Raw genomic sequence first — 23,638 nt, 5'->3', positions numbered from 1 at the left:
GCCCCATCCTTCTTTCCTGCGGTTCAGAATTATGGGCAACCTCCATCTTTCCACCCAGACCTAACTTGGTGGTCCATGGACTGCAACCTATGGACAGGCAAGTGCTTTCGGCCGCCCTCTCCGCAGGCCACCATCAGCACAGAGTCCTCGCTTGAGGCCTGGGGAGCCACCCTGGACTATCTCTCGGTCCATGGCACCTGGATTCGACAGGAGCCAGGAATACCCCATCACTCTGCTAGATCTGAACGCCATCTGGCTAGCGCTCAGAGCATTCCTACCACTTCTCAAGGGAAAGGTTGTCCTCATCCAGACAGAGATCGCGACCAGCGTGTACTACGCCAAGAAGCAGGGAGGCACTAGATCACCACCTCTGTGCAGGCTGGCGATCAGCATGTGGGAATTGGCCCTGGAAAACGACATTTACCTCTCGGCAGTCCACCTCCCAGGGGAATCCCACCTGGAGGAGGCAGACCGGCTCAGCAGGCTGGGAGCGGACAATTACGAGTGGCAGCTAAACGACCTTGTTATTCAGGAGATCTTCAACAGGTGGGGCCATCCCCAAGTGGATCTCTTTGTCACCTGGCACAACAAGAAGTGCCCCCAGTTCGCATCCTGGCAGGGACGGGGCCCTGGCTCTCTGGGCGACGCATTTCACCTCCAGTGGAACGGCATGAAAGCCTACACCTTTACGCCTACCCCCCTCATCCACAGGGTAATTTGCAAGCTAGAGGAGTCTCACCGACTCAGCAACATACTAATCGCTCCATGAGGGCCGGCCAGGCCATGGTTTTTGGAACTACTCAGCCTCTCAGAAGTGCCCCCGATACACCTTCCGACAGGCCCAGCACATCTTTCTGGCACAGCACGGGGGCAGGGTCATCCACCCGTGTTGCCAAGCTAGCCCTCACAGCGTGGTACCTGAGCTCTGAAGAACTGCAGAATATTCAGCGGCCCGCCGGGGCTTGCATCCTTGGGGTGCGGAGCACCACCTTCTTCAATCCATCTTGCGCTTGCTGGCCCTTGCTGGCCCATCCGGAGAGCCTGCGCCTCGATCCCTATTGAATTACCAAAATCCAGGCTGCGTCAATCGCCCTGCACCTGCCCACTACCCCCCCCCCCTTGCCGAATCGATGGTTGCTGGGCTCAGCCGGACAATCTTTCACTGTGTGAGGGGGCCGGGATGCTATGCCCCAACAGACCCTGCCAATCACTTCAACGCGGGCCTGCCTGTGTCACTGGGCCTCAGATCCTGGCCCCTGACTCTACCTCCTGGCGGGTGAGGAGCCGAGAACACTGCCGCGTTAAGTGCACCTCAGGATCTACTGCATCACATGTGCTGGGATTGCTTCTGGTTCCGGCTACGGCGGGAAGCCCCCCTCCCCCCCCTCTGCCCACTATGCATACAATCCATACCTAGGGGATCCCTCTCTAACCGGCTCACTTACCAACCATATGAGGGTCCCCTGACTGTGTCACTATACATCCTCCTTTAATGCAGTGTGGTCTTCTTTGACTCTGTCAAAGAGGGGCCTTGTAGTCGCGGCCCGGCCCTTAATCTCCAGCAGCAAGGGTGGCTTCCCAGGCCTCACTCTCCTCTTGCGCTGTGGCCTGGCCCCACATCTGGTATCCCCCCAGCCCGTGCGTTTCTCCCCCACCATAACTACTCATGCCAGTCATCCATATAAAACACCCATCTAAGGGCGTGGACTGGTAGTTTAAGACACTTCCGGAGTCCATACCCGAATTCACACAATTCTTCCGTCCATACGTGGGATGCCGCAATCAATCCCAATTGCAACTGGCCCCGTCTACTCTTCCTGAGTCAGTGTGTACAAGGCATCCGGGGTTTGTCCTGCTGGTGTGGTCCCGCCTCAGTACCTTAGGGATCAGTTTGAAGGCACTTCCCGCTCCGCTCTTATACTGAATGGACACTACTCACATTGTATGACTCTTAAGGAACCAGATACATTGTGAGCCGCCCTCCCTCTCACCATACTCACACATTGCGAGGTCTTGTCCCCCCAGTCCTCCGCTCCTGCCCTCTGGAGGATCCAGACTCACCGCACCTGACCCCCTCACGCCCTGTTGGTGCTCTCTGATGACCTCTACAGCCGCTTTCTGGCCGTGAGCCCAGTACTGCATCGACTACTCTGCATACGCCGCAGGGATTTCTCTTTCCTAGCTGTATTGTTGGGAAACTACCTGAAGATCTCCCACTACATTGTACCATTACTTAACCCTGAAGACACTGTCAGGGCAAACATGACTAAAGGAGCTAATAAGAAGCAAAGTTCAATAAACATGTTTACCAAGGAAACACCGAAAACAAGCGAGATCCCCCATCCCCATCTGGCCCCCCCACCGCCACCCTTGGAATCACGTTCCTGGTCGAACAACCTGCGCATTATTGGTGTGCCCGAAGACGGCCTCGACAGCCCAATGGAGGAATACGTGGAGCGCATCCTCCTCAATATACTGGATTCACAGAAACTCTTGCCCCAATTTTCAATAGAAAAGGCTCCCCACTCCTCAGCGTTGAAACCTAAGCCGGGCGCTCCCCCCGCCCCTTGCCTTATCATAGCAAGAGTACTGATCTACCGGGATAAATTTGAAAGACTGCTTGACACGCAATTGGGGATCCGAGATCCAGATCTCCTCCATATTTATGCCATCGGTACATTGACTCTTCCCCCGGAGGCAGGTCTCCAGGTATACGCACTGATCTACTGGATGGCGGATGAGCACATTGTTTGTATGAGCTGGAATATCAGAGGGCTAGGTAACCCTACTAAAATGCGTAAACTACAACTATATGTGGAATGCCACAAGGTGAAGGTCCTCTTTCTTCAAGACCCTCACGCCGTGTCTGGTGGTTGCGAGGAGTTTACTAGAGCATGGGGTCCCCAGCGATACTACACTACCTACTCCACTCAGAACCGGGGGTGGGGGTCATGATAGTAATTCATAAATCCCACAAATTCATACATAAGGTATCACACATTGACCCCCTGGGACACTATGCACTGTTATTTGGCTCTCTTAAGGATAGAGAGGTGGGTCTACTCAACTTCTCCGGCCTCAATGTAGAAGACCCAGACTTCTTCACCCATCTCTCCTCTCTACTGGGGAGATTCCCTATTATTCCTATATTGTGGACAGGGGATTTTAACACCATCGTAGATGTGGACCGGGACCGGTCCGGCATGAGACCCTGCCAACTCTCTAAAGCCGCCAAGACCATTTTAGACATACAATCACAACTGGGGGTAGTGGATGCTTGGAGGCTGTTGCAACCTGACTCACTTTTTGTTCTGTTCCACGGTCCATGACTCTCACTCACGCATTGATAGGTGGCTTGTCTCCAATAAACTCGTAAGGACGATTTCCCATATGACCATCCTACCCAGAACCTTCTCTGCCCACTCCCCGGTCAAGGTGGCATTGGACTGGAACGAGGGCCGCAAACCAAATCCGCTCGTGGAGACTGAAACCCCAAGCCTGGTTTGATCCGGTCTTCGAGAAATCGGGTCCAGTATCAACAACTTTTCCGCACTGAATGCTGGCTCTGTGGATTCTCTGGCATCGTTATGGCAGTCCTTTAAAGCCTATATCGGGGGAATAGCACTTTCTAAGGAGGAGGGTATCCTTAAAACGATTGGAAGGACAATCAGAGAGAGCAAATCCCTCCTCTACGAGACTTGAGGCCCAATACTCTGCATCCCCATCCTCCACCACGTTAGGCAAAATGGGTGCGGCTTTGGACACCTTCCGCAAGCGGGCCGAACGTGGACGCAAGTTCCTCGCCGACCCCTGGGTCGCTCGAAGCTACGGAGCGGGTGAGCGTCCCGGACGCCTTTTAGCTAGGTTGATCTCCCAGGAAAATAGGGCGCCTCATATCCCTGCCATTGAAAGGGCAGATGGCTCCCTGGTACTCTCCTCCCAGGGCATCAATGACTCATTTCGCCTGTTGTACGAAAAACTATATAGTAATACAGATACTGTCCCCATCACTGCCATTTTATACTTTTTGGATAGCTTACCCCTATCGACGTCAGAAACCAGAGACTCTCTTGACATACCGATTACAGCAGATCATCTTTCTAAAGCAGTAGACTCTCTCCTCCGGCAAAGCGCCGGTTTCCGACGGGCTTCCCACTGAGTTTTACAAGTGCTATAAATCCCGCCTGGTCTCATACCGGCTTGCATGTGAGACCAGTGGGCTTCCCCCTCCCTCGGGGAGGAGGCGATCATCTCTGTCCTACTGAAGCCCAGTAAACTAGCGACACAATGCGGGTCCTACCGTCCACTGTCACTTATGATGTGTGATGTGAAAATGTTTGCTAAAGCACTCGCTCTCCGATTGGCCCCATACATGTCATTCATAGTCCATTCGGATCAATCCGGTTTCATTCCAGGGCGTTCTATCTCCCTTAATTTTCATAGTCTATTTCAGGGGTCCCCAACCTTTTGCGCGCAATGAGCAACATTGGCATATCAAAAAAAAATGGTGAGCAACATCCATTTTTCAACAGAACATATCAGTGCACAGTTGGCGGACAAATGATTGCAACACAAATTAGAAATGTAACAAAGTTAAAACTGCGTATGGAACCTTTAATTTGCTGTACTTAATAGTTATCTAGACTGTGTTATTCTAGTCAAGGAAATGTGCAAGGCCTTTAACTTCATTTGACGTGGTTGTTTACAAGAAATGTTGAGGAAATTGAGTGGTCAGTAGTACATTTTTATACATATAGGACCAGTCCAGCAGTTCAAAAATAGAGTAGGAGTAAATAAACATTACATGGGGTTTCAGGTTCCCGAGCAAAATATTAGTGCAAATGTATGGACAGTAAAAATGGCCACAAACGGAGCACTGATTTTTCAGGTCTACTGAGATTCTGCCTAGGATTTTATGGGATCTTTAATGGCAAATGGTGCATTCCTGAGCATGCAAAATCGGCAATACTGTTCCACAGTCATTGATGTCTGTATATTGGATGGTTTTTTCTTCAGGAATGTTATGAAATGTTACATTTCCTATTGATCAAAGAGTAAGCACAATCCTCTTGAGTACATTTTCCAATGGCCAGGGTAGGCACCACAAAGAAGATATCTGACAGCAAGAGAGGCTGGTTGGCAATGCCTATGCTCGAAAAGGAGGCATTGGAAAGTATTACTAATTCACAAGAAATTAAGATATTCTCTTAAAACTGTTGAACAGTTCAGAGGCCACAAAGGAAAGCGTCAGTTTGTTTGAGTCTTTAGGAGAAACTATCGAGGACAGAGCTATTGGCAAACCGTGCCCCCAAGTTCAGGAGTTCCAGGTTATAGAGAGGGATGTACCATGGTTCGATGCAGAATGTAGAATCTCGAAAAGAACACTGAACCATGATTTAATGAGGGGTGTGTACACTGCTGGTTAGATTTATAGTTTCAAAATGGCATAAAAAATTGGCTTAAGACAAAAAAAGAATTTGAGAAACAGTGGGAGCTTTTTTGAAGGACACCAAATCGTTTTATGTTGATTGCTGTTGTCAAGACAGGCATTATGCCATCCCCGTAGACAAGTATTTCTTGGACCACCAGCCCCTCACGATTATAGGCCAATTCCCTTACTGGACATTGGGGCTCATTACGAGTTTGGTGGCATCTCAACGGTACCGTTACTGCCATTTGGTCCAGTGGTATCACTGCCAGATTCCAAGCAGTGGTTTGGCAGTGGTAGTCCCCAATTATGGAATCTGTAGCACTCCAGGGTGGATTTAGTCGGTATTTGATTGCTAGAAACCTAATGTGGCATAATTTACATTTTATTGGCGTCTGTGACAAATCGGTGGATGCTGTCCCTTCTACCCTATTGGAGAGACCATTCCCATGGGGCCAGGGTGGTACGTCCCCGGTACAATAGTTCCCCTGAGGGTGGTGCACAGGGAGAGCATCACATGGGAGAGGAAACCCCTCATGTGACTAGGAACGACCCTACCCTGAGAACGCAATATCCGTACCAATCACCAGACCCTAGTCCCCCTTCCTATAACCCAAAGAACAACCCCTTCCCTAATAAGCTCATGAGCTATAGTCGCCCTGCCATTTCCCTAGATAAGTACTGGGACTATGAAGAGCACAACCAACCCAAGGGAGATCAAGGGTAGAAATACTGAGACGAAGAATGGGGAAGAGTTGAAAGATATGCTACTGACAACCACTAAGACAAAGAAGATGCATGGAGGAATGTAGAGTGTTCCGCATAACCAACATGAGCATTCTAGACAACTTGGAATAAGTACTGGGATGAAGAGGAGGAGCGGAGGCATGAAGAGTTCTCCTAAGAACCACAATGAGCAGTCTAGTTGTTGCTGGCTGCTCATTGGCCAATGCAGAGTAGAAAAGGAAGAGGTTGTCTAGTCCTCCATGCAGGAGCCAGCACGGTGCAGGAAGGTGCAAGGAAGCACACCAGGATGCCAAGAAGGGAGCTGGAAGGACAAGGGCCAGTCCACAGTGGAAGGACCAGAAGGCGAGCTAGCAGAGACAAGCTCCTGGTGTTCCTGCAGACAGGGAAGCACGTGAAAGGAAGACCACGCTGCCCTGGCAAACATTGACACTGCAGTGTTCCCGGGCAGACCAGATCCCACTACAAAGGGGGGGGAGCACTCGGGCTGACTGGTGGGAAAATAAGACGGTGCAATCAGCATCTGGATAGTCACAGTACCAGGCAGGCATGTGGACCATGCCTGTCCCCCAACAAGAGAAACTTAAGGGTTTGGGACCCACCAAACAAAGGCAACATGAGTCCTCTTCTTTGTGGTGGTACTTGGGAGGAAAGGGCTCCAAGTACCCACACACAAAGAAGAGGTGTCTGGGACCCACTACACAAGAACCACACAAGTCATCTTCCTTGTGGTGGTACATGGGAGAAGAGAGCTCCAAGTACCCTCACGCAAGGGGGGTTTGGGACCCACTACACGAGAAACACAAAAGCCCTCTTCCTCATGGTGGTACTTGGGAGAAGAGGGCTCCCAGTTCCCGGACATAAAGAGGGGTCTGGGGCCCAATCCCATGAGAAGAAGGGAAACCACAGAGTAATTTACTAAGGACCATACTTGGCAGGGAAGTGAACCAAATTGGCCCAAGCGGAAAGAGAGAGAAGCAGAGAACTGGGACCTACAAGAGAAGGAACCAGGGCAAAGCAGTTATTGCCCCTGGTTGTGGTCCAATAAATAGAGAGTTGCCAAGAGAAGGAAATGGGACAAGGGAGTCGTTGCGAAGTTTGTGCAACAGAGAAATATCTAAGAACTTTGTTTTACATTTAAGAACTGTGGGTTTGGAACCTTTGTTACTTGGAACTCTTTGATTGGATCTACAACCTATTCTTCTGAATTAAGAAGACCTTTTGTTTTTTATAGGTTGGTCAATAGTGTGAGGGATGGAAATAGGCTTTGGACTTGTGACAGTGGACTATTTACTTTAGACAAGACATCCTGACAGATTCCTTAGTTTTGGTTGAGGAATAGAAACCCCTCTTAGCTTTAGGGAAAGGCAAGAGCTTCCCCAGTCCCCCACCCTTTTACTTTCAATAAAAGTATATGTCAAACAACATGAGCCCACTGTGTCTGAGTCCTACTTCTACATTCTTACAGGTCACTAATGGTTTTTTAAGTCTTATCCAACGTGATACGCTGAAATCTCAGCATCTGTCCAATATACAAGATTGTGGAATTATACATTGTTTTCCAACACCAATAAAGGTGACAAGCAGGGATGTCGGTTGGTCCCAATGTATTCCTTTTGGATGTTGATTCTAGTACTTCTCTTAGGAAAGTTAATCCACCCTCCACCTGAAGGGTTCATTGTATAGCATGCTTCCTTATGCAGAAGACACAGCTTTTTTGGACTTGCCCCAAGCAGGTCTCCAACAGGGCCTGCTAAACACAAGTTCCTATTTTGGGAATTACAGTTTGAAATTAGATATAATAAAAACAAAAATGATGGTGTTCAGGCAAAGGGTGAAACCTTGTAGCTAGTTTTTAAATGAATGTAGAGATGAGGGGGCAGTCTCATTTTTATTTGAGCCCACTCTTCTGAAAGAGCAGTGCTTGCGTCAGTCATTTTAAGAAGATAGCTGAAAAGGCATCATTAATGATTAAATGACTTTTTACGTTATTTCAAGTTTGCGGCATTCTGATTGGACGAGTTGAGATATATAACACAAAGGTCTTCATGATTTTAAGGCCGCAAAATCTAGAGTGGTTAGAACTGTCATTTTCTGGAGGGGTTGTAAAATAAATTCCTGTACCAAATAGCAGGTCTCCTTGCAGAAACACCTGCTAGCGCCTTATGAGCTAAATTGGGGGTGTTCAATTTGAAAGTGTCAGGCCAGTTAAGAATGTTCCTTATTCTTTAAAAGCACATCTGGGATTTGAACCAATTAATTGGCTTGTTAGTTTAAACAACTGAGACAAATATAGAATACAGGGCATATTAATTATGAAAAATGTGACCTGCATTAACCGTATCTGCCCCTTAACCATGTGCCAGATGGGCAGAGTATCAAACGATGACAATTTTTCCACTAGGACACTATGTAGTAATAAATACAGGTGACACCAAAATGAACATTGTCGATAAATATGCATGGTGGCATCAAACACAAACCTCACTTGTACAGAAAGTTTGCATGCACATTATTTAATAAAGGAATGTTGGGTATGCATACCACCTCCTTGTCCAATATGCTCATACTAGCTGTACCAAGGAAAATAATATGCCAATTTTCTCCATGACACAAAGATGGATCAAATATTGTACTCATTAATACATGTGTCAGCTGGACAAAGTAACTGGTGATGACAGGGTTTTAGCAATGACACTACCATAACAAGTAAGGATATTTACTGAAGAATTGTGTGCATGGTGGCACCAAACACAAATCTTGCATGTATAAAAATAAGCCAGCTGGAAGCACAGGGGCTCATTGGCCAACATTCTTGCACAGTGCTACTGAGGTCTCATCCATTCAGCACCTCCTTCTAGGCCTCCACATCATGGCCCAGAGCAACTGGTGAGCAACAATTTAGGGTGCCGCGAGCAACATGTTGCTCCCGAGCTACACGTTGGGGATCCCTGGTCTATTTAATATCCCTGCACGAATTGACCCAAATACACAGGCTGTAGCGGGCACGTTGGATATGCAGAAAGCATTTGACTATGTATCCTGGCGATTTTTGTGGCTGCTGCTCAAGAAATGCAATTTTGGCCCTAGTTTTATTTCCTGGTTAAAACTCGTTTATGCGTCCCCCATGGCCAGGGTCCATACCGAAGACTGGTGTTCCGCCTGATGTAAGGTAGCCAGAGGCACTAGGCAGGGCTGTCCCTTCTCACCTCTAATCTTTGCATTGGCCATCGAACCACTTGCGGACCGGATCCGCCAACGCCATGCTCATAGGGGAATCTGACTCTCTGGGACTCCCGAGATAATTTCCCTCTTGCGGACGATGCCTTACTCTACAACCGCTCCAATGATATCAATCTGGTTCCTCTCCTGGAAGACGTCATACTTTTCGGGGAACTCACGGGTTTAAAGATAAATTGCACCATATCCATTCTGTTTCCACTGACTGACGCCACCGCCCCCCGCGGATTTACCTGGTCCCAGACAGCGATCACCTGTCTTGGGGTTTCAGTCACACGTCACTGAATCTGTCTCTATGAACTTAATTTCACGCACTACCTGACGTCCCTAGACCGGAAGATGACGAATTGGGCCAAATTACCGCTTACACTAGCTGTCCTCAAGATTATAGTTTTACCACAACTCCTATACAGGTTTCTGAATGTTCCACTCTGGCCGGGACAAGAATTCTTTAAGCTGCTGACCCCAACCGTTAACGCCTTTCTGTGGCACTCCGGGGCTGTTCGCCTGAAACTTGACACTAGGGGTGTCACGGTATTAGTTTTATGATGGTACAATAACCTTATTGCCAAATGACGGTATATCATGGTTATCGCGATATAGCAGGTGGAGTTAACTAATCTTAACAAATATTTTCTAAAAGGTAATAAATTGTCAGATTTATCATCACAAACAAAACCAGGCACCCAGGGTCAGAATTGGGCTTTTCAACATACTTTCCACTGAAATGCCATCCCTTGCTTCCACCAAACACAAACACATGTGGAGAGGAGGAGGGGGGGCATCCCTGCTGCGACTGGCAAACCAAACTGAATAGCTTTTCTTAAGTGGTCCTTTAGGCTTTTAGCTCCCCCACTGGCTACTGGTGAAGATGAACATGTTGCCATCTTGATAACCTGCATGCCACAGATCATTGGATCCTGATGGTAGTATACGCTTGTGCGCATACACACACGCACTCTCTTTACGTTACAGCCTTTAGTTTACTTGCGGGCCAAAAGGTGTTCAGTAATCATGGACATGTTACAGTTTGGTATGGCAGCAGGGAATAACCTCAGAGATGAGTACATTTTGCAGTGTGACTTATTATATGTAAATTCAATGATAGAATCAGGGAAATCCCCCATTGTCATATGTTTAGAAAACATTATCCATTATAAATATATAAACCCCAAAGCCGCCAACCCAAAGTAAACCCTTTTCCTTCTTGGCACTGTATTTATTCTTCCTATTGCTAACATATTGATTTTGTGTCAGGCACGTGTGGTTTATGGAATGGCATTAAAAACTGCTCCAACTGAAACTACTTGGCAGACGGCACATCCAACGGTGCAAGACCAAGACTGCGCAGCACTTGCTTACTGCAGCCTTTCCAAATCAGATTGAAAAGCACACTGAACGGTATACCGGTATAAACAATGTGACGGTTATTATTGTTCAATTAAGTGGTTCACGGTATCTTTAACGGTATACCGTAATACCGTTGCATCCCTACTTGACACATTGGTGTCTCCTATCACATCGTGTGGGTTTGGCGCCCTCGAATTTGAGAGTTACTGGGTCGCTGCACAGGCCCACTTTGCAGCTTTCTGATTTGACACGGACGAACCTCCCCCTCATGTTAAGCTTGAACGCCTGGCAGCTGGTGATTTGGACGTATGCTCCTTGGTTCTCCCCGCCCTTACATTGGACTCCATGGATCCCACCGGAACCATGATAATAGCATGGAATAAACTTAGGAGAAAAAGTGGTAATCCACGCCCCTTTCATGGTGACTTTCCATTATGGAACTATCTCCCTGGTTCCTCTCTGGTTGACGCCACCATGGTTCGCCACTGGGTTTGCCACAATCCGGGACGCTTTCACCATGGGGACCTTAACGGAGTGGCCAGACCTTCCCGATCCCTTACGGGGTAGACCCTCCTGCTGGCTTCAGTACACCGGCTTACATCGGATCCTGAAAAACAGATGGCCAGTATTCCCCTAACCCACCCTGCCGACGGATGACCCACTCTTAGCAGAAGTTATGTTGGGAAGCGCCACCAGAGGTTGGGTCTCTAGGTTCTATAGCCTCCTTCAGCATGGGATGGTCCGTTCGTGGGAGAAACTTAGAGCGGCATGTGGCAGGGATCTAGGCGTCGATATAACGGATCAGCGTTGGGAGTTCATATGCACCCGTACCCAGGATGTCTCCATAAACTCGAAGATCAATCCTACAGAGATTCCACTACACTCCAGTCAGGCTTCACCACATGTGTCCAAGGTGCAGGACTGATAATGTGGACTATCTCCACATGCTTTGGTGCTGTCCTAGTCTCTCCTTATTTTGGTCAGAAGTGTGTGAAACTATTTCTCAAGTTATTGACTGTCATCACCTGGTCCCCCCCCCCCCCCCCCCCGTCTCCCTATTTCATGAACTACCCCGAATGGGCCGTGACTCGGGGAGGCTGGCTGATCTGTGTATGCTGCTTGGGGCCTGCTGTATCCTACTCCACTGGGTACGCCCTAAACCCCCTACACGCGGCCAATGGCTTCAAGCTCTTACCTGGGTAACCCTGCAACCGAAGGTGAGCAGACCCTGGAACATCTGGGCCCCCTTCCGTTTGGATTTGCTCCCCTCTACGAGTGATGACGACCATGATACGGTTGACTCTTGCTCTCCAGCGCCCTCCCCTCACTAAACGACTGATTGCTCTCTGATTCCCTGCCAGGTCGCTGATTGGACTCTTTAAACCGCTTTTTTGTCCGTACGGGACCGGCACCCTGGCACTGACGATTGTGTCTTCATCAATGCATTGATTGTCAATGTGTTATTGTGTTCTCTGTTGCAATGTCAAGCAGTGGTTATAAATACATTTTAAAAAAAAGAAATTTTTATTTAAATTGTGTTGTTTGTATGTAATTTGTAAAAGGTTTATCAAACCAAATAAAATAAAAAAAGGAACACTAAGGGATAGTATCACTAACCCACCCAGTTGACGTCCCTTTTCGAGTTTCTAAACAAATCCTGTAATACTATGTGGGAAGTCATGAGCAGCTTAACATTTTTTATGTGATTGTGAATCCCTTCTCTTGTAATATGTATGTGCTCATGGGCTTTGCAACGGGAACACGCTGAGTTAAGCTAGTCATGACTTCCCACATCTGCTTAATTGTTGTTAAATCTGCTCAACTTAACTGCACCTTAACTAAGGGTTTTTCAGTGAATTTAAAGGGTTTTCTTATACCATAGTTTTCTTACAGGCCACTAGCCATGGCCTTCGGCCTTGTCCACGGTACATGTTCCCCCAATATGTTTCTTTTTGACCCACTAGGTGGCCACAGCTTTCAACAGTGGCCACTATACATGTGTTTGGGGCCCACTGTCCACTTTCCTTATTTCCCTTTCGGTTCCTTAAAGTAACCCACTGGCCATACTCATTACACTGCCACCTCACTGTCGCTGTAAAATTACCCACTTAATTGTCTTTTATCTCTCTTAAAAAGATATTTTTTCTACTAATTGTGGTCATCAATTTATTACAGATAACAGCGGTTATCCGTAAATGCACACAAATAACCGTGGTTATTGGGGGGTGGGGGAACGCATGCAAAATCCAAAATTCTCCCCTGCCCTCCCAAACTCCCCCACCCCCCTCTGGTCCTTGTTTCCTCCCTAGCCCTCTCAAATTCCCTCCAAACACTGTTTCATGTGACTCACTTTCATTCCTGATTGGGTCTGTTATAACCGTGATTATCCCGCCGGATAACCCGGTTATGCAAAAATGTTACAGCTCTGAACTTGGTCCCCAGCACCTGACCCCCTCCAAACCCCCAATTTCCCATGGTGTCCTCTTTCACCCTTCTCACCTTTAGCCTAATGCCATTTCATCCTTTTTCCTTTTCCAAATGGCATTTTTTCCACTTTTCGTTTTCAGCTAACTCCGGTTATACCATTTATAACCGCGGTTATATCTTGCATACAGCAAAAAGAAGCGGCTTTTTCATTTCTGAAAAGCCTCGCCGATGCATTGTGGGACACATTTATTGCTTTAATTGTGGGAGAAGGGGCACCGTTGAGTATTTGAACTACTACTGGATGGAATAACCCCAGACACCACCTGGAAACCGAGTCAATGCTTCGTGCCTGGTCAAATTTTGTCCAGTGGTTTTTGTTGTGTGCTGGCCAGAATTTGGACTATTTCAATAAGGGGAAATTAATGGGAGTAGGCCGAAAACTATTTTTTTTAACAAATCTATCGTGCAAATCAAGTTATAAGCGATTACATTTTTGGGTTTCCTATGGTACTTGATACTCAATTTAGCTGTAGTGCAGCACTAGGATATATACTGTTTTTCCACAGATTCTTAAATCTCTTTCCTCTCCTAAAAAGGCTCATGGATGTTCATTGATAATTCTCTGAATCGGATATTCCTCGAACCAGACATTGGGGTCTTCGAAATATATTTATAGATTGTCTCATGTCTGTTGAAATCACTTGCAACTCTGCTGATTTATATTCTGGCTCTCTATGTGGGCTATTTTCCACATCCACTTGAAGTTAACTTTTTTAACATTCATGTCCAAGTTTGCTAAGGAGTTGCTGTTGACAAAGGCTTGTTTTTTCTTGTTGACTTAAAGAACAGTGTTCTGTCCACTGGAACAAACCGGAGCAGGAACTCGCCCATGGTAGAACGTGCCAGCCTTGGACCAGGCTCAATACAGAATGGGAAAGACAGGTAAGATTAATTTGTTCGTTGGCCATTAGTTTTCCCTCTCCAGAGCGACTGAAACTTGTTTTTGTAAAGATGTTTTTTTAGCACTGCAACATGTGTGGACTGCTAGAAAATCCGGTTCACAGGAAGAGAACTTTTTGGGCAGAGGACTGGTTTGAAGAGCCCAAAAGTGTAGAGTAGGACTGTAGTAGGCTTAGGCAACCTCATCTGTTTATATACGAACAGTGATATACCATTGTACATCTGACCATAACCTATCGACTGTGCTTTCCGGACTGTGTAGCCTATGGAAAGTTTTAGTAACACTGCTTTAGAATCTGCACTGCCTCTGTTTACTAGTGCTGAACTAACTCCTCCGCATCACATCTGTGCTTTTCTAAGTAAAGAATAAAGCTTCATCAGTGCATCTATTGTTTAAACCAGGCATACCATAAAGCCGCTGCCACATTGCTCCGTTGCTATGTGGCTGAGAGGGACTGAAGACAAACTACCCCTTTGCCATGTTGCTGGTCTTACAAAGCCCCATCTTTGACAGTTGAAATCCTGGATTCCCAAACGAGTGCATCTTTAGAACATGAGATACAGTACCTCTAAATCAGACCTCATTGGTAAGCAACTTTATCACTGTGCTCCGAATACAATAGCTCCAGTTAATAAAAAATAGCGAATGTTTGATGTCAAAAGAATTGCAAGATGGGTTTTATTTTTGGAACAATTTCAGAAAATTTGGCTATTTACATTAATGTACAGAAACAGAAAAATTCTGCATATCATTCCCACTCACTGCAACTCGTTAATGCGCTGCCTTGCTAGTGCTTTTTGGCAACCCATTCTCTGGGAGAGTTCTGTCAATGAGTAAGTGTGTTGAAGGGTAGGCTGGTGGCAGCTATACAGTTGTTTTGGGTACACCACTGTTGTAGCCATTTTGACCATACGAATAGCGAAATCCCAATCGATCTTAGCCATCCGAGTGCAAAGATATTTTTCCTTGTCCTACTTGAGCCTTTTTGTTTTGTGGCCTTTTTGTGGACTGCAAGCAAGAGCTGTTTCGCTAATATAGGCGCATCCTATGTCAGCAAGGCACCCTTCTCAGGTAGATCAGTGCACATTAAATTGGTGGTTTCATGCCCTTCTCTGTCCAAAAACATGTAGGCGTGCCTTGGTGCTTGGGAGCTTACCTGGCTGTCAAAACGTGCATGTTACATGCCTGTAGATTGGTGGGAGGGTTGCCTCTGTACCATTCACAGATGTTTTTCAACTCACCTGGAAGCTGTGTCGGTTAGGTAGGATCTTGACACTGCTGTGACCTACTGTACTTGGCTGGCCCCTGTTATGCAAAGTTTGAATGCATTAGCCTCTGGGAACACTACAAACAACTATGACTACAGGTATAGGCAACCCAACCTTCGGTATAAGCTTATAGTACACAGTTTTGGTAGCGTGTTGCGCAGCCAGGCTTATCTCAAGAGGGGAAATGTGAGCAGTAGTGGAGTTACACAAAGATTCACAGTTATAGGTATTCAAATAAACTTACTCAAGGTTTCTTGCATCAACAATTAATAATTTATCAGTCAGTTATAAAGCCTTCTTTAGAAGGGAGCAATAGAATAGTAACACACACATATACTTCAATACTGTGCACTCTGAGTTTCTGAATTGGACAAGACCCTTTTGGGATGGCCCACAGACACAACCTACACCCACAGGTGACTTCAATAACAAGGGTGCTGGGGACATTAATATGGCATTCAGAACACTCTTCAAAATTGGTAAAAGGCAAAGGTTATTAGAACACAAGAGATCACCAATATTCTTAAGCAGGGCAAATACTTTCTGGTCCTCTTAGAAGAGTCATACAATTGAATAGGCTAAGCTAAAGTCAATGGCCAACAGTCTTTGTATAGGATGCAGCACTTCTGGTAATTAAATGGAAAAGTCTTTGCACACATACTTAAGAGTCTTTGATAAAAAGAAGAATCAAATGTAGGGCCACAAGCTTTAGACTTGTGAGTTGTGTAAGTTACAAGCACTTCTACAGTAAGAGGTAAGTTCTCTTAGACTTATTTTACAGTACCTTGGTGAAGAAGAAAAGATGCAGCTGATGACCTCTGTTCCTGTGCAGCTCTGCAGATCTCACTGTTCCTGGGCCTCAGTCGTGGGGACAAGAGGGAGGACGTCGGGGGACACCTGCACTGCAATGGGACAGTCAAAACTTGCAACTGGCAAACTTCACTTTCAGTGGCTGTTTCGCGTTTAAGCTTCTCGCAGCTACCGCAAATAGCAACAATGCGATTCCTGGCTGTCGAGGTGGACTTTCCTTGCTTCTGCGGTCCCGCACTCTGCTAAGGGGGCTCAGGCTTGGTCAGTCCTGCTTCGTGGGAGTCAGGATGATTTCCCAAAAGCTTTAGGCCAGCTTAAAAGCAACGCACACAATCTGGTGTTCCTCTCCCTGGCTATTCGGTTTCCTGCAGCATCTCTGAGGAAATTCAACCAGCTCCGAGATGGATGTCCAGTTGGCTTACTTCGGAGTTGATTGGTCCCACCAACTCAGTGAGACGTCGTCCTTGCAGGGGGCTTCTCTGTCGATGCGAACTTGGCAAGTTGGCACTGCAGCAGGGCTTCACCGGGCAAACCTACAGTCCAGGAGTTGCAGCAGGCGACCTCTTCAATCTCTTCTTCGGTTCCTTCGTCCAGTTCTCGACTCTGCCTTCCAAGTCAAAAGACTTGCCTTTTATTCAGTTCTGTCCCATTCATTCCAGCCTAGCTGTCACTCACCCAGCAGGGTGGCTGTCCTTGCCGGACAGTCAGCCAGCCAATCACCACAGAGTGCATTTGGGTCTCCTAGTACACTAGGCACAGAGAGTTTTGGGCACCTCCCTCACGTTCTGCCTACCCCAGACTCTGGGGCGCCAGAGGAGGTTTCACTCAGAAACCCTGCCAAAGGCAAAATGAACAAAGAGACCAAGCCTGGTTTGGCGTGCAGAGAAAATTTCTAGGAAACTTTCCACAACAAACTGGCACGAGAAAGACCGGGGACCATTTTGTCAAAGTTGGCTCTGCACCATTTTGAAAAAGATGTCACCCACGGTTGCTTTACCGGAGCCGCAAACGGTCGCGGTAAATGCAAACCCATGTTAGTTCAAACCTAAACCACTGCCACCAGCCATTCAGTGAGGAAAGGGTAACATAAAAAGAAGTTAGCCATAGGGGATACTAAGTAACCCCTCCAGCACTCTATTGTAAGATAGTGTGTGCTGGGTCTAGAAATGTACAATGGTAAGTAAAGTCAATTTCACTTTACTGCTCTGGGAAACAGTAGTTGATCCCAGAGAAGGTATTTAAACCATGAGGAAATCTGAAAGACTTCCCTGTGCCACTGCACTGAAGGTGCTGTGTGACACAATGTAAAAGATGCCTATGGAGTTGGTTGGACTCCATAACCAAAAGAAACAGTGTATAAAATCACATTAAAATGCATGAGAGAGTGGGGGGAAAAGGGTCTCACTCTCTCCAGGTTAAAAAAAACAAGTCCTCAAAATCCAGAAAAGTTTCTGTGGGTCTCTAAGGTGAAGGGAATTGGCACATTTTTGAGAATTCTCCCCAACACCTGTCATATTGTGGAAGTCTCCTGCATCGTTATTGCTGGAATAAACACCTTGCTGGCTCTTCTACTGCTCCACTCCTTCCTTCCGTCCTTGCTGGTATCTCCTGCTTTTATTTTTGGTTCCTCCATGCCTGCAGTCCAGATGCCACCTGGTAATCTCACTTGCCAAACCTTAGAGGCAGATGCTCTGCTGCTTAGCTGCAGTACTGAGTTGCCTTTAGTTATACCATCTGAACCTGCTTGGACGTAGGACATACTGGGCTACCTTCCCAGCCAACCTGTCTCGTGGGAACCCCTCTGCTGCCTGGCTTCTCCTCTTGTTCACCCCGAGCTGCGTCTTAGCCCTTGATGAGCGAGTCCCCTTTGCCTGCTCCTTTGTGCTGTTCATCGTAGGTTGGCTGCAGAGGGTGGTACTTTTGTGTCCTGGTTCTCCCATTTTCTGGGCCTTAAACCATCATCCCCAGTGTCCTAATCGGGCTACAAGTCAACCTAAAATGGATCTCTCCACCTGCAAATCCTGGGTCATTTTCCACTGTACCCAGCTCTATGAATAGGTCTCACTGCATCATAGCAGGTGACGTTGTTTCAATCACTGGTCCTGCCCTCACATAGTCTGTCTCCAGACGTGTGTTTGTGTCTCTCTGGACCTGGACCGTGTGGCATGCACTTCAGAAATCCTCTGGTCCTTTGGTTCCGGAACCATTGTCTGGTGAGGCTCCCAAGCTGAGTGGGATGTCTAAAGTACACTATTGCCTATAACTGCACAAAACCTATTGGTTTAAGCAGTTGATTCTTAGTGGAGAACTTGTGGTACTTTTTGGAAGAGTTTTCAAAGTGACGTCTACTGACCTGTAACAGTGCGTTGACACTTCTCCCTGGTCCCTATTGGGCCGTGTGGTTTTCAAGACAATCTGTGCATTTATAGAAGTTATGGGTCAGTGGTCGAAGTGTACGAAAAGAAGTAGTGGAGCTATGTTCCCTGCTGGCCTGCACCCACTCACCACAAACCTCATCACCATGCTCCCTCCCACACAATACAAACCCCCAAACACTTTCACCTGCTGTTTATGGGAACGTTCAGTGCAGTGCACTGAAAATGCAAGCTGCAACATCTTACTCACTTTTATTTTAAAACGAAACCATTCCGGAACAGTTTCTTTTTAAAATAAAAGTATAGGAGCTGTAAAACATATTTTTAAAAAGTAGAGGAGCACCGCTCCCGACCGCTCCCGCTCACTTCGACCACTGTTATGGGTGGATTTCGATTGATTTCAAGTCACCCACATATCAATTATAACACATTTTTGTGCAACTGCATCCATCTGTTACTGGGATTGTACCTGAAATTGGTCCAGTAGTGTACTTTCCAATATTTTGCTTGCGGGATTGTTACCCTCCTGGACAATCTTAATTTCTGTTTCTGTAACCCTTTTTCTCCCTCCTTTTATGCATGTAGTACTTTGCTGTTAGGGTGTGTCTTCTTCCAGTAAGGTTTGGAGTCAGTCAGGATCTTTTCAAGCCATTACTGTTTTTTCATGCTGTGTATGTCTTATTCTACTTCCTGTGATAAATCGAATTGACTCATCACTGTTTTCCAAGCGTTGACGACCTCCCATGTGGCCAGGGGACGGCAGACTCTACCTGATCCTGAGGGTGGCTGCATGAGGGAGGATCACATGGGAGGAGGGATCCACAGGGGAGATGTCCTAGCTTCATTGGATGAGACATGGTATCCCCCATTTTCCCATGGAAAAGATCCCCTTGTATCCTATACATTTATGGCCTATTGCCATGCATATGTTCTCCACCCCCGTCCTCTTTAGGGAAAAGATAAAAACCTTTTCCAACACTCATTATGCCAAACACCCACCAATGATCTGAAATGTAAAAGTTTCAAGAAAACATTTTCAGTTCTAATTCCCCGTCATATACAACTGATCTTTCATATGGAAGCATTGCCACAGTTTCTCCAAGCACTGCATCAGTTAATCAGTGGACTCCAATTCCCACAACCACTAAAGTACTGAGACGAGGATGATGAAGGAAATGATGCAAAGCAGTTAGGAGCCTTAAGCTCAATGAACATGCTAGTTGTTTTGTGAAAGCACCTGTGAGTGGGACATTTAGAAATTGAAACCAAACTATGAGAGCTCACAAGACGTCGCATCTCCCATGGAGGCGTGCCGAACCTGGAGGCATGAGTCGATGTGGTGGAGCCAAGATGCTTGCCAGCAAAGGAGCACTGAATCACTGGGAGCAAGCAGGGCCGCAGAAACGGCAGGAGCCACGAGACAATTCCTGGGCGTTCGGCAAATGGAGGAAATGGCGTTGCCCTCACCGGGACCTGATGGCGAGCAAGAGCCACGTGAGACGGCGGAGATATGTCATGGCAGTCCAGAGTGGAAGGCAAGGCGCATAGCTGCGCTGCATAAGCACGAATGGAACTGAAGACGCCACACAGAGCCAGTGAGTCAGCCCAAGTGAACTAGGGACCCTGAGGCGTTAGGTGACCGCGCCAAACACAATTGGAACTTTGTAAGGCCACAGAGACCCGAAACGATAAGATGGTTTGAGAGTCATAAAGGCAGAATACAAATGCAACCCCTAACAATGTATGAATGCATGGAATCCCGATAATGGGGAAAATAAAAACAAAACTGAAAGTGAGCATTGAAAGCGCCAGAAATACCGAATCGAGTAAAACATGTACAATTGTGAGAGACTGTTGCACGTTGTGAGGGGTCAGAAATGAAAGCCGGCACAAAGTTGTCATATTTGGTTTATAGACTTTTTGTTCAAAAGAGATAGGTTGGGAAAATGCCTCTCGGACCCAATTCTAAAGAGTAGTTTCCCCACCTTAAAGCTAAAACTAAGGATCTGTCTTTGTCAGGATGTCGTAAATCAAAAACCGTCCTTGTGTCCAAACAATCTATCCTGACCCTCACACTAAAACAAAACAATAAAGTGACATGGGAAATTAATATAACCTGGTACTTGCAAAAAGTGTTATTAAATAAAAGTAGCATAACTTAAATGCTCTCCAAACGACCTTAATTCAAGTGGGTGATTCCCTTCCCTTGAATTCTTCACTGGTATCACAAAATGTCTCTCGGACTAACAGTTCCTTTGTGTCTTTATTGTCCCACAACAATCCTGTTATACAAACGCTGTTCAGCCTTGTAAATTCCTCTTTAACAAAAAGTTTCTTTTTGTAACACAAGTTCCTTTCATGTTTAACAAACACTGTTTCTGCTTGACACTCGTAGATTTTCAATGTGCCTGGTATACTTCCATATCAGGACTCTTGATGCACTTTTAACTGCCTGGTGTACTTTCTTCCCAGGAATGCTCTTGTATTCACAACTGCCTGGTAGGTTTGCCAGGAATTGTCTTTTCTTAGTTACTTTTCTCTTCAGGTAGCATAAACCTTTCTTGTTGGTTTGGTATATCTACTTGACAAACAACTACTTTACTTTCCGTAATTTCACAATGTTAAAAATCTTCTGTTCGCTTGATGTATACACCATCCTCTTGCCACTTTGCTTCCTGTAACTTTACAATGTTCTATTTCTTTTTGGCATGGTAGCTGAAATGCTGCGGGGTCCCCACTCTGCTCTGGCAGGCTCACTGGTTCTCTGTAGCATTTCTGGGTTTGCTCACACTTAAGCAGCATACCTTCGCTGCCGGCTTCCCTCTCTGGGAGTCTCTGCTGTCTCTTCATGCTTCTGCAGTGGCTCTGCTCCTGCACGCTGGCTTTTCCGGCAAGGACAATGCTTCTTCTCTCTGCTGTCTGACTCCCAGGCACCTTTTTTACGGTTCCTGGCGTCTATGGCACACCTCGGACGCAACACGTTTGTCATTCTCTGCCAGCAAGCTCTCTGCCACACTGGCTCGTGCCTCCAGCCTCTGTCCGCCTTCACTGAAGTAGTCCTGTCTTCTCCTGAGCTTCCTCTTACCATTTGGTCCACACTCAATGCGCTTATTGCTCTATTCATTTCTTCATCCTCCTCATCTCAGCTCTTAAATGGTTGTGGGAATGGAAGTCCATCGATGGTTTCTGATGCCTTTTAGTTGGAGGGTCAGAAATGTGAGGCGGAAAAATATATTTAGTCATTTTATTAAATAAAAAGTGTGGATGCATTCCTCACTACCCCTACCCTGGTGGGCATTTCCCTGCCTAAAATAAACTAAAGGAAACACTCAAAAAAAAAGGATATCTGTCCCTCGCACTTGTACACTCAATAAAGCAATAAGGAAATACATGGCAGTTCAATTCAACACATATATGTAACATACAACCACATTCACCATATGGCCAGTGTCTCTTCTCATAACCTGGGCAAATTCCCCTTCCCCACGTCTGAGCAAGGTTTTGCTCCACAGTTCAAAAGAAATAAGGAAATCGTGGTTTTCCACAATGTTCCAACACTATTTTTGAGGATTCAAACTTGATGACTTAATATTGTGTTGCATCAACAATGTACCAAATGAAATATGTCCAACTCCTCCTGGAGCAAGAAAAGGTTTTACGTTGGTCTTCTTCCAGTAAACAAGATGACTTGCCACAACTTTGATTTCAAAAGAGATGGTGTGTTCCAACTCCCCCTTGAGTAACATCAGTTTTATTTGGTTACCTTAACTACTACTTGGTTTTCACTCATGTAAGGCCTTCTACATCAGCAACTTGCCATACAGGTTTACTCACCTGCCTGTTTAATACTTCAGAAAAAAGCAAAGTGTGCTTCCATGGTAACCTCCAACTTAGAACAACAACTTTGCAAAGTTTAGTTGGCATCAAACTTTAAACCATTGTCGGGGTAACAAGGAATCCCATTCGTGCTCTTTAGGACACCTCTGCAACTATGCTCCTCTCCCTATGGAAAAACTTTGTTGCCACCATTCTTTCCCATCTACACCAACAACCAAATAGTGACCAGTATATGTTCTTACTCGGTTTCTGTCTTGGCTTTGGCAATGTGTGTTTATATCATCTGATGATCTATATTTCACAACACATAAGCAGCAAGTCTTGCAACTCTTGGGGCTCCCAATATTCCCCTCTCGCCTTGAGCAATGTTTGTTGTATTTGTATTGGTGTTCCAGGTAGCCACGGAACATCAGGTGCAAATCAAACTGAACTCTGGTCCTGGCCTAAAACTGACAGCAATCCTAGACAAAAGTATTAGCAACGATTACTGGGAAAGAAGAACCACCTACAGATACCCCAGGAAAAGGCCACCGACAAGAAAACATCCTCACTGAAACTATTAAAATTAGGTTGCTAGAACACGTGGGGTTTTGTACACCTCACCAAAGAAACAGATGTCAACTTGGGCAACTTTGATGTTCTGTGCTTACAGGAGACCTGGCTGACCACCAAACCCCAGCTGGACGGGTACGAAATAATCTTTACGAGTGCCAAGAAAGGAGTAACAGGACGTCCCTCAGCCGGCCTCATAACTGCGATTAGAGCCGGATCAGGAGTGGACGTTTCTGAAATCCTCCCGTCACCGCACTGGATCCAGGCTTCAATACTCACCGGAAAACCTTTGCCTAGTGAACAAAAAGAGCACAGTTCTTCTAATAAACGTTTATTGGAACCCTGAGACGACAACGAATGAGGATTTCACTAATGAACTCCAAAATCTCCTAGATGATGCACAGAAAAAAAGGTCGGACTACAGCATTATCATAAATGGTGATTTCAACGCCATATGTGAAGGGATCGGTAATCGCTCGAAGCTACCAAACCAAAAGTCCTTAGCATGGGAAAGAGGGAAACTCCTCGACAAGATAATGTCTGATAGGGACATGCACAACCTCCACTGGCATCGTTCCAAATCAAACCTTCTGATTCCGTCGTGGCAATGAGGTGACCAAAAAGGGACGATCAATCACATATTTGT

At 46.3% G+C, this 23,638-nt stretch overlaps 1 protein-coding gene across 18 annotated transcripts in view; it reads left to right on the top strand.

Moving 5' to 3' along the window:
* Positions 1–23,638, top strand: part of MARK2 (microtubule affinity regulating kinase 2) — a 1,484,563-nt gene that overhangs the window by 1,008,115 nt on the left and 452,810 nt on the right. For all 18 annotated transcript variants that reach the window (XM_069645125.1, XM_069645124.1, XM_069645120.1 and 15 more), the window contains one exon: positions 14,034–14,131. In XM_069645125.1, coding sequence (XP_069501226.1) covers positions 14,034–14,131 — 98 coding nt within the window. The remainder of the gene's footprint in view (positions 1–14,033; positions 14,132–23,638) is intronic.

The sequence above is a fragment of the Ambystoma mexicanum genome, chromosome 2p (genome assembly GCF_040938575.1).
Source record: "Ambystoma mexicanum isolate Mex_15411 chromosome 2p, UKY_AmexF1_1, whole genome shotgun sequence".
NCBI classification, from domain to species: domain Eukaryota; kingdom Metazoa; phylum Chordata; class Amphibia; order Caudata; family Ambystomatidae; genus Ambystoma; species Ambystoma mexicanum.
Note: the sequence above shows the minus strand (reverse complement) of the source record. Positions and strands in the feature narration are given on the sequence as shown.